This window comes from Rhea pennata, chromosome 1, assembly GCF_028389875.1.
Source record: "Rhea pennata isolate bPtePen1 chromosome 1, bPtePen1.pri, whole genome shotgun sequence".
NCBI lineage: Eukaryota > Metazoa > Chordata > Aves > Rheiformes > Rheidae > Rhea > Rhea pennata.
In genome coordinates this window covers 59,038,370-59,050,854 of record NC_084663.1, presented here as the reverse complement: position 1 = coordinate 59,050,854, position 12,485 = coordinate 59,038,370, and the positions used below count along the sequence as shown (strand labels likewise).

The 12,485-nt window shown below is 38.1% G+C and overlaps 1 protein-coding gene across 1 annotated transcript in view; it reads right to left on the bottom strand.

Annotated features, from left to right (window-relative positions):
• Positions 1–12,485, bottom strand: part of LARGE1 (LARGE xylosyl- and glucuronyltransferase 1) — a 286,606-nt gene that overhangs the window by 44,002 nt on the left and 230,119 nt on the right. Inside the window, exons 9-10 of the mRNA XM_062588926.1 lie at positions 3,696–3,808; positions 2,070–2,195 (exon numbers count right to left, since the gene is read on the bottom strand). Of these exons, the coding sequence (XP_062444910.1) occupies positions 2,070–2,195; positions 3,696–3,808 (239 nt within the window). The remainder of the gene's footprint in view (positions 1–2,069; positions 2,196–3,695; positions 3,809–12,485) is intronic.

Genomic DNA, 12,485 nt, shown 5'->3' with positions numbered 1-12,485 from the left:
TAACTATACTTCTACTGCTTATTTGTAAGGATCATACACCAGAACAGTTCAGTTCCTTTTTAGAATTGAAAATTTGCTAATTCTCATAGTGGATTTTCACAAATTTGAAATTTCTCATTAAAACATAAAAACGCACAAAACAGTTAAACAGTGCTGCCTGAGGGTCAGCTCTTTGACCAGTTCAATTGCCTAAACAGAGATGTGTAGCAACATTTAAGGCACCTTAGAGTAAGCTGTCTGCCTATAAGCTGCCATGCCAAAAAGGTATGGATCTTCTGCAGGTCTGTGTTGTATCTGCTAGCCCCACATAGATGTATCAGATAGCTTAAGTGACTTGAACTGTGTACACAGGTAACTGAACGAAGCCTAGATACCCAATGGTTAGCTTCAATATCTTGTTCTCATTTAAGTGTGTGTGCCTTAATCTGGCAATGAACCCCACCATGACTGTCTCAGCTGATTATATAAATTAATGTAAGCTCCTAATTCACTGAAAAACACTGTGATATCTCCCAGGTAAAAGTCGTATTTTTCTAAAATTCATCGTTTAGAAAACATTTTTGCTGCTACTAAAATCTCCCTTCTTTTGTTTCAGGCCTGGCAATTGCTTTCATAAATGATTCTTAACACGACCACAGAGGAACGAAAATCTCTATCAGCATCTTATTACAGGGCATAACCATGATGTTTTAAACCCCTACATGGATTCTGCTCTACAAATATCTATTTCAAAACGTTCGATATACTTACTTAATTTAAGAAAAAATATCTTCTGTGGATCATGCCTGAACCATTGGTTGCAAATACTTTATGAAATTCAATACTGGCCAGCTTTGACAGGTCAGTTAACCTATGTGGTATATCTTCTGTTGCTTGGAAAGTGAAGCTTTTGGATTGGGTGATTATTTTTCTTTACTCACGATAAATACTTCTTCCATTACTCTACAAGTGTTACAAGGGAAATTTGATTAGATGTAAGAGCGTGGTCAAACACTGGAATAGCAGAAGTTGTATAATCTCAATCTTTGGAGATATTGAAAATTCAATTAGACAAAACCCTAAGCAACCTGATGGTCCTGCTTTGAGTAAGAGTTGGACTAGATGGTCTCCTGAGATCCCTTGTAAGTTCTATTCTATGAATCTGTGATTTTATTAAACTCATTTGCCTGAATACTCTTAAAATATAAATGAAATATATTAATTCTTTTCAAATGATACACCAAAAATGCTGCAATATTTACTGTGTTCTGATGTTGAAAGTCTCTCCTGATGGAAGTCTACTGCTGTTTAGCTGAGCAGTCTTATTCTACACCTGGAAGAAGTTTAAGCAGTTTCCAGTCCTGAACTCCCTGCATGCCACAGTTGAGTCTGGCCTTTCAAAATGACCACAGCGTAATTAATGTTAATGAACCCATATCTGTTCAAATATATTCTATTTAACAATAGTGAAAAGTATGCTATTAAATTGATACCATAGCTTCATTTTATTACATTTTATTAAGTTAATAGGTTTCTATTCAGCCTGTTTTTCCAGTGCAAGTCCTAGTAAAAATAAATGTGGCAGTATGGCTGGGTGAAGTGCATGCAAAGGCTAAGTAAGAAATGTGCAAGGTCTTTAAATTTTGGCTTAATATATTTCTAGCTAGAGTTGGCCCAGGCCTCTTTGTGAAATGCAATCCAATAAACAACGCTGACCAGAGAATTTCAATCATGTCTAGTACAAAAAAAGGGCTCTGTATTCTTTGGTACGAAAGACCTAAGAACTGGGGCAGCAATAGGAAATGTATCTAAAGAGTAAGGTGCAGTGGCATAGAAGAGATAGGCATGAAACATGAGAAGGTGAAGCACTTGTCTAACACCTTGCCTAACTCTAAATAGTAGAATTCATCTTTCACTTTTCTGTTTGTCAAAATGGACAAAGTAGTATCTCTGTCCCCTGCATTGGTGTCCTTGCAAACTATATGTGATAGTTTTCTTCCTGTTTAAGGGACTTAATCTTTCTGTCCCAGCAGTGTCTTACATTTTCTGTCCCAAAGGATACTACTCATCCAACCTTCTGTAAAACGTACCTTCAGATCAGACACATCTCTGTAGCACTGCTCAGAACGGGTGTGATCAGACAGCTGCACATTCCAGAAACATGGAAGCTGATAGACAAGGAAGGGATTTTGTTTGATAACTGCATTGAAGATATCCTAGTGGACAAAAACAGAGAAATGACTGTGTACATTGGTTTCACAGAAAGGTGATCTCAGACCCTCTGAACTGACTGTCCTCACCCGCTCACAGGGAAAAGAGCAAACTGAACTCTCCAAACCTTGCTTCAAAATCCTTGTTTCCATGAAAGGTGTTACCACTCTAAGGGGTGATGTGTGGATCTGAACTGGAGGAACAGGCTCTCTTGACATATAGAGCTAATGAAATACAGCATAGTTTTCAAAATTTGTGTCTTGTAGTACTGGCAAGAAACATGGCTCCTCTTCTAGCAATCAGGGAGAATAATATGCAGTAGATGACAAAATACTTGCTGTTAGTAAGTACTACATCACTTCTCAGTAAAGGAGATGAAAGCAATCCTAGCAGCTGAACTCCTCAACATAAATTACTGTGTGGGATTTTAGCTAGAATTTTATTGTTGCAACAAATATTCTAAGTAGTTCATGGAAAGAGCACATAAGACAGATCTGCAGAACAGCTTACACCATAAGGGCCAGAACATGTTCTGCCTTTATGCAGATTTCCAGTTGGGGAAATAAGATACAAGAATGGTTTTGTGGTTAAGGCAGCAAGATGAGACAAGCAACCTTAGTCTAATCTGCAGAACAGATGCCCCACTCAGGTATCCAGTTGCCCCATGCAGGTATCCAGTCACTAAGGACTGGATATAAAACACACTGAAATTGCCAGACCCCTTTCCATGAACTTAGTGATTTTGGGATCAGACTGTAAGGGTATTATACACGGATGTGTACAGTAAGCTCCATGCTTGCTTAACAATGGCTGGTCATGAACCTGATGTTAGCTCAGAAGTCATGGAAGTATCTAAACATGATGCTGTACTTGAGCTAATATACTCAAGCTGCTGTGCAAGACTGTTTGGTTCAGCCCCAGCACTATATTAACAGGGCTTCTGGATTAAAAATAGATAGCTGGTAGGAAGCACAAAGAGAGTAAATATGCATTTCTCTCTATAGACACACTATTTCTTATTTCAGGCTGTTTCCCATTTGTGGCAGGGAGATAGCAACACATTTTCTTCATAGGGGTATTGTGGTAGGGAGTACAGTAAAGACTAGGTGGACTCATCTGCCAGAGACAGCAAAGAAGTATCTGGAGACTCCTAGAATTGAAATTAGCCCAGACAAAAACAGCAGGAAAGACACAGTGTATTTGGACTTCTGAAGTCTGAAGGGTTTTATGTTAAAGAAGGAACGAAAATTAAAGCTTTAAAACCCCAGTTGTCTACCTTATGTATCATCTACAGTGGAGGTAAAAATGCCTGAACAGTAAAAGAGATCTCATGAGTAAATTTCCATTCCTTTCTTCCACATTTTCCCCGGAATGGTGATGCAACAAACAGTGACTGTATGTACAGTATTTCTTCCCTTCATCCATCTCTCATGCTCTTTCCTTTTCCGATCCTCCACAGTCCATGGAACAGTGATTATGCCACTACTCCACAATGTCCTACTCACCTGGTCAGCCAGTGAAGTGGATAGCATACTCATTAACTCCCGCTCTGCTGTAAGTCTCCACATCTGCTCCCATTTCATCTTCCGTAACTTATCCAGAAGCAGCAGGATAACCCCTAAAAGAAAACACAGCGCAGAGAACAAGAGAAGCTGTGATGTCATGTGCCAGTCAAGGCCCTTCCCATCTATGCGCTGACTTACACCAGTTAAAAAGGGAGAACTAAGACTGAGCAATGGACACCATCGTTTTGTTTTACGCTAGTGTAGGAATTTGATTGAAACTACAATAAATATTTCAATGACCCTTCAGTTCACATATACTAATGAGTCCAAATGAATAGCAAGAAGAAAGTTTATATCATGGGAATACAATAAAGAACTGGAGCCTCATTGTGGTAGGGACTGTACAAACATAATCCCCCCAAAACGACAATCTCAACAAATACAAGGTAGAAAGCAGCTCCAGAACATCCTGGAACAAGGAGAGGGATAAAGCTGAGAATAGTCAGAAGAGAAATCCGCATGCAGCACTCAAAAGACCTTGGGTTTCACTATACCACTAAGAAAACATTTTCCTGAATTCTTGCGGCTGCAGGGGAAATGGAGAGTCAGCAGAGAGATAAATGCCAGCTTACATAGACTAATGAGAAGGACAAAGTAGTCAAAGAGCAATAAAACTAGCAAGAAGGGGAATAGAGGAAGAACTGAAAAACAGAGCAAGACACTGTACTTCTATCAGTTTCCTTAACTGATAAAGCTTGATTTCATTAAGACATAACTAGCATGTGGGTTAATCCTGACAAAATAAACCAGTACAGGTGATTCACATGATAGAGGTTAACTCCATGCTAGCTTTATTTTTCCAAAGAGAATTAGATGATGTCCTACAAGAAAGAGAGAATGAACCTCCTATCACTCAGAAGTGACCCTTACCACTCCCTGTTCAGAAGTGATAGGCCCTGAGCGTTCTGAGAAGTCACTGTCTACAAGGGAAAGGTAGGGACAATCCTGATTCGTGATGATGGAGTTGCTAGTATGGGCCCATTTCTGCCATCTTCACACTGTCTAGAGGTCTGTTTTTTTCTTTTTTCTTTTTTTTTTTGCAAAATCTCACTATTTTAATGAGTTTATATCTAAAGAGCAACTGAGATTATGCTGACATAATGAGAATTTTGCCACTCATGTAAAATACTTTACTCAGTGTAAATGTATGTGGGGTAAAATTTGGCCCTTAATATTTATTATAACTGGATAGGATGAGACTGCAGCCCTTATTCAACCTAATAAGAAGTTAATTATCTAACACGTCTTACTGGAATCCCTGAAAAATTTCTGAATAACCGATCATCACGGTAAACAATGCTGTTTAGCGCATTGCTGACAGTGCCTGTCATTATTGCAGCAAATGTTAATAGAGCAAGATCCTCAGAAAGGAAAGTTACATCTGAAAGAGGAAAAAAGACAGCTCAACATGCATTTTTATTCTTTGCTTGTTTTGTGTTTGGACAGAATCCCTTGTATGGAGGAAGGGAAAACAGTAGAAGCAATGAAGCTAGTTTGAAGTATCAGCAAAACCTTTGCTATAGTGTCTCACAAAATCTTACTTGAAAAATTAATTCTGAAGGACTTAGATAAGAGCACTATCATGGGAAATGCACACTAGCTGAAGGACGATAAATAGAGTACTGATAAACAAACAGCAGCATAGCAGGTTGACAGGAGGTACCTAGCAGGATCAATGAGAGGTTCTGTGTTGTTTCACATCTTCATTAGTAGAAGAGGGAGTAAACAGAATAGTAATAACATCTGCAAGTGACATTAAACCAGAGGTCTTGTAACAAAAAATTCTGACAGCTGTAGAGAAACATAACAGCTATCAGAGAAATATGAAAAGCCAAAAAGCAGGCAATGGGAAAAACTGCCCAAGGGGGTCTAAGATGAGAAAAATCATGACAAGAAGAAAGGAAATGTAGTCTTAATATTTAGGAAAAATGTTCATAAATCCTTTGTGGTGAAATAACATAAGAATGGCAGATAAAATGTCCTATGTCATAAGTCTTTAAAAAATAGAGTACATAAAGATTAGCAAATGTAGATGGACCAATCTAGTATGGGCAGGGATAGAACAAAGGAGGTCCTAAGTCACTTCTACCCTCAGTTTCTATGACTTGGCAAATTCTTTTTAATAAAACCTTAAATTGCCAAGAATAAGAAGAAAACCTCTTCTGGCAGTGAGTTTTTGGCCTATATTAGTTCTGTTTTCTATTTCAGCCCATCTGGTTCCCAAGGATGCTGGAGCCTTCACTGGAAGAATCCCCTTTCATCTTCAGTCAACCTTTCTGCTTCCAGCTGTTGTATTGGAAATGGACATATTGTCACAACATGCTGTAATGTGTTTCCATCAGTACGTCTGTCTTCTCTCCAGCATATGTAAAGCCTAACTTTAGCGGAGTGTGTGGTGTGCTTGCAATAGTTTTTCAGAGCGCCATAGTGCATTGTCTGAAATTCTAGATTAGCGTGAAGCAGATTCCATCCACTGCAGGAATAAATTAGGTGTGATAATCTCTCTGATGGTGGCTTATTTCTAGTTGCAAGAACTGTTAGCTTTATTTCAATAGTATGATATATAAAAAAATTCATTATTAAGAAAAATCAAGAAATATATTCAAGCAATAATTCATTTAACTCTAGTGTAATAGTTTTTATGTTTTATAGACAATAAAATATTTTTCATAACGAATCTTCTTCAAGCCTTCAGTATGAGGAGGAAAAGGGGGAATTGTTTTTATATGTGCAATATTCTCCAGTTTTTTGTCTTCCACTCTTAGCTAGCAGCAGATTTTGGCATCACAGTTAAAGACAGTATGATGTCCTGAGGGGCTACCATGGCAGAGGCTGAGAGTAAAAAAGATAGAGGAAGTTGAAAACTGCAATATATGCAAGAAAGGATGTATTGAATTATAATAAATAATGGCTACTGAAAATATTTGAAGTTTTAAATGTTCTACTGTCAAGATTAGCTTAGATATGTTTTTATTTGAATTCACCTAAAGGTTTGGGTTTAACACCTTGGTGCAATTTCTGTTCACATTCTCATACTGCAGAATCCTAACTGATTGCTGCTGAAAAAAATATGGATGAATATTTGTAACAAGTTTAAATATTTAGTCACTAGTATTTGTGAGAATAAGAGATCTGTACTAGGAGGAGAATTTAATACTATCATCTAATTAATGTTATTTCATACAAAAGAAAAGCAAAAGCATGTGGGTTGGAAATTTTGAAATTGTTTACTCATAGGAAAAAGTCCTTTTTTCAGAATAGAGAACTTAGTTTTACTTTTATATTGTTCTCTTACCAAAATCAAACATACAAATGCTGCATTTTTCTGCAATCCTGAACTAATTCCAGTCTGCATAATTAATGTGCAGGCAAAGTCCCTGCAATCAGGAAAAGGAAATATTTGCCCCAGGAGCTCCTTCCTCAGAGTCAAATTGATGAAATATCAGACTAAATTCAAGATGACATACAGAAGAACATAAGGAGAAAGGGACCTACTCTCAGCTGCTGTACTGGGTGAGGAAAAGACTGGAATAAAAAAAAATCAAAGCAATCTTCTATGAACATCTGGCCCCAGGCAGTGGGACTGCTCATTGTTTGATGAGGGCAGCATTTTCCTTTCCTAACTTAGCTGAGGGAAACAAAAGGGAAAATTTGGCAAGAAATAAACAGAAGAAGAAAACTGGGAACCTCAATATCTCAAGAGTATTAAACAAATTATGATCAGACATAGAAAACCCTATTTTCTTGCTCTTGAGGAATTTGTTCAGGCATATACAATCATGCAAGTATCTTGAAGGGCTCTTGAAAAAGAACTCTGTCTAGGGAAGATTTTTCTTTATGTGGTTCAGTATCTTCTGCATGTCTCTTCCTTCATGCTCTATTACTAAAGATGTGGATCATGTAGTCTAGTTTTACTTGAGTGTCATTTTATCCCTCCCTTTGATAAGATTTTGTTTGAGCTACCAAAATTTGACAGACTCTGAATTGCAGCAACAAACAAACAAAGAAGGAGTGTCTCTAAAAACACAATTTCCAGAGATAAAGAAGAGGGGAATTTACTGAATAGATTAGACAAAACAGGGCCTATATTTTGCATGAAATATTCTTCCTGAAATATTTTGTTTCGAAATACTGCAATTCTTTGTTTGCACATTTTAAAAACCAATGTAATCTAAAATCGTATTTCTCACTTCAAACACAACATAAATAAAAGCTTTGTTGAAATGGGTTACATGACTAGAAAAGGAAAGTAAATATTTCATTGCAGGCCTAATAACATTTTGGAATCACCTGAATTTTTTTCTCTTCTTTCCATTTTTGATTCAACCAATTTTTTTCACTATTCAATGTTTTGATTAAGGAATGGTTTCAATAGATGTTTCAAGGCATCTCAGCAAAACAGTCTTTTTTTTTTCTGTTGTTGTTAATTGCTCCAGAACAAAATATTTCAATTGATTTTTCCCAATAGTAAATTGAAAGTTTTCAGCAAAATCAGCAATTTTCTTTGAAATGTTATCAAGCGGCCTCATTTCTCACTTCAGGAGCACAGACTATGGCTTTTACTGAAATTCATAGAGGAATACACAGTGCTGCAGGAAATAATAAGCAGCATTTTTAAAAAGAACAGAATCACTTACAGATATTATAGTGAAACTGGACAAGCTTTCAAACTCAATTAATGTGTTAGAGTGGCAATTTTAAGGTGGTTGAAAAAAATACTTGGCACTGTGGGAGAAACAAGATGTAGCTACTAAGAGAGCATTACCTGTAAGCACTACCCTACTCCTTACTTTCAGGTGGGACAGGATGCTTTGGTGAGCTGCTTAGGCAATGCTGTATTATGCGAGCAGCATCTCAGAGTCAGTCCTTCTTAGGCTGTTATACAATTCTTCTCACAACTGTGCCTAAACAGTGAACTATCTACACAGCAAGGAGATTTCATGACTGTATTTGAGAAAGATAGACAGGACATGCTTTGGTAATACCTTATAAAGCAACAGCGATTTTTAAAAAAATCAGTGGGATTTTTACAATATGTAATAAACATACTAGAGACTATACATGAAAATACTGAATCTTATATGCTGTAAGGAATAATGCTAAAGGGATTGACATTATGAAGAATTAATACAATAAATAACTTTGACCTAGCGATCTAAGGTAGTAAAAAAGAAGAGTAAGCTATGATGCTTTTTGAAACTGATATGGCACCAAAAAGGTTTAGCTCAATTTTAGGAGCTGTAGAAGAGGCTTGTAGTCCTGCTATCCCAGAAGTATCATGATATGGAGTTACTGCCAACTGCATAGTACCCCAGCAAACACTTCCATATGTTCTTTTAATTCCTACTTACTATACTCAAAATCAGTAGACGTGACTACAGTGCATAATGCAGGGAATGTGGCTATGCCTTTGGAGGATCAGAGCCCAGATTACCAGTTTCGCTAAAGATTGAATTTGGAATCCACTAGGCCACACCAGGAACTGTGATCTATGTCCAAAAAAGTATACAATGTAGATATACAACTCATATTTAAGTAGGCTGTTGAGCAGAAAATCATGTGCATTCAAAAAATTCATGTATATACATGCTTATTGTGATTCTTTTCACCGAATGTAGTCTCTGTTCTTCATTTGCCATATCAAGAACAAATGGAAAATCAACAAATATATACCCGTTATGAATATAAAAAATTGGATTAAAGCTGCAATTCTTCAGCAAGCCACACATTTCTGCCCAACGAGCCATCACAACTAGCAAATGCCCTATTGTACACATTTTTAAGTCTTCCATTTTAGGTCTTTGTGGGGGTATAAAACATCGAATGACAGTAACTGCTTAAGATAGAAATAATGATTTGTTTTACTTGATTTACAGACCATCTATCTACTGCTGCTCATAATCTGACTAGCTGTAACATTAGTATAATAAAACCATAACTTATGTCTATAGCTTTTAATATGGAATGATCAGAGCATGGTTGTTCTAACATAATTATGTGTTACCCTGATACTTTATTTAACTATGCATCTACATGCACCGGCTTTATTCTCCAAAACAGACTTTCACAATGTAAAATATCAAATGAAAATATGCAGTGATACATATTTTTGTTAACTTAGAATAAACAATGACTCCACACTTGAACTTTTCTCTCAGAAAACAAAATAAGGCAAAGAAACTGTTTTAAAATGGAAAACCTCTGGGTATGGGGACAGAATGCAATAGCACTTGTGTTCTCAGTGTGTGTACTGAAAGTGAACCTGTGATTGCATGCATTTTGAAATTTATTACAGCTACTTTCTTGGGAGCCTAGTTTCTCTTGCAGCTTTATAAACATTTTGTTTACACTTTCTGATGACTGTTCAATGAAATAAAACACTTCCATTTTTTTGTTCTCTTCTTCTAAAGTATGTAGTATCTCCTTATGCAAAGTTAAGATCCAGGGTATACTACAGCATGATTCTAACTTCTTACACAGCTATTGACTGCAGCTCAGAATTTCCTGAATTCCTATTTTTTTTTTTTGACTCTGCTCTTCTTGAATACTTTTAAAAAGATACATATGTCTTTTAAAATTTATCTTCTCTTTAACTATTGTTATATCCGGGGGAATTTCTCCAACTTTCTTAGAGCCCTAAGGCCTGCTGGAGAAAAGGTTCCTCGAGTCAGATATTTGAAATTTCTACAGGGGAAGAGCCATGAGCCAGAATACTTTTAGGAAGTCTATGGATGAAAATCTCTGCTACACAGAAGCTGTTCTGGCAAGTAATGATGTCGTCTCTTCCTATTCTTCAGAGTCCTGTGAAGAGAGCTTACAATTCTACAGAAAGAAAAACCTTCTCTAGGTCTGGAGGAACTGGCCTTCTCTTACAGAGTATAAGTAAGTGGTACAAAATAACACATCTTCTCTTCCCAAATTGCTGAGGAACTTCTCCTAAAACCCATAATGGAAAAAGCAATACAGCTGGCAAAAGGACAAATACTAGCAAAATTAAAACAGGAATATAAATCTCTTCCCATCTGCTCTGACAACTTTGGTCCTCAAGGAAGACAGTAAGGACAGTAACATTTCTTAGATTCTTGTATTTGTTGCTGTTTCCTGAACCTCATGCAAGGAGTTGTAGGAGATGAAAACCATCTGTGAAGAAGCTCTTTACATGGGTTTTTAAAAGCTTCTCAGTTTCTCTACAGCCTTTGGACTTTATGTCCCTTGTGAGTATATAAGATATAGATAATACAATATAAAGGCAGTGGAAAGCAACAGCTGTAGGGATTGGGATCCTACTGCTGTAGGGATCTTAGTTCGTCAACTGAAGAGACGGATTCCAACAGAGATGACAAGAGGTAAATCAGTAACTTCTGTAAAAAAGTTTAAAGACTGGGAAAGTTTTTGCTCAAGAAAATCCAGAAGTTGTAAACTTTAGTCAAAACATTATGGCTTCAGAAAAGCTAAGGGAGAGAGAAGGGAGGTGTCTGTTTCTGTATGCTTCAGTACAAGGACAATGATCAATCTACATGGAGCATATGAGAGCTGTCCCAAAGATGCAAAAGTCTCACAACACTGCCATGCAACAGAATTAATGCCTATCTCTGTATATGCCTGGGAGTCATGATGGACATGACTAGAAAGATGATCATTTACATATATTATTATAAAATACTTTGAAATATGAAACTTTTCTTTTTTTAAAAAAAAAAAGTTGCTTTGGGAAAAATCCATGGGCCCAGATGGGATGCACCCACGGGTACTGAGGGAGCTGGCGGATATTGTTGCCAGGACTCCCTCCATCATCTCTGAAAGGTCCTGGAGAACTGGAGAGGCGCCTGAGGACTGGAAGAAAGCCAATGTCACTCCAGTCTTCAAAAAGGGCAAGAAGGAGGACCCAAGCAACTATAGGCTGGTCAGCTTCACCTCCATCCCTGGAAAGGTGATGGAACAGCTCATTCTGGATGTTATCTCCAGACATATGGAGGAAAAGAAGGTGATCAGCAGTAGTCAGCATGGATTCATCAAGGGGAAATCCTGCTTAACCAATCTGACAGCCTTCTAGAATGGAATGACTGGCTGGGAAGATGAGGAGAGAGCAGTGGACATTGTGTACCTTGACTTCAGCAAGGCTTTTGACACTGTCTTCCATAACATCCTCCTAGACAAGCTCAGGAAGTGTGGGTTAGACGAGTGGACAGTGAAGCAGATTGAGAACTGGGTGAAAGGCAGAGCTCAGAGGGTTGTCATCAGTGGCGTGGAGTCTAGCTGGAGGCCTGTGGCTAGTGGTGTCCCCCAGGGCTCAGTACTGGGTCCCATCCTGTTCAACTTCTTCATCAATGACCTGGATGAGGGGACAGAGTGCCTCCTCAGCAAGTTTGCTGATGCTACCAAGCTGGGAGGAGTGGCTGATACACCTGAGGGCTGTGCTGCCATTCAGAGAGACCTGGACAGGCTGGAGAGTTGGGAGGAGAGGAACCTCATGAAGTTCAACAAGGGCAAGTGCAGGGTCCTGCACCTAGGGAAAAATAACTCTATGCACCAGTACAGGCTGGGTGCTGACCTGCTGGAAAGCAGCCCTGCAGAGAAGGACCTGGGAGTGCTGGTGGATGACAAATTGACCACGAGCCAGCAATATGCCCTGGTGGCCAAGAAGGCCAATGGTATCCTGGGGTGCATTAGGAAGAGTGTTGGCAGCAGTTCAGGGGAGGTGATCCTGCCCCTCTACTCAGCCCTGGGGAG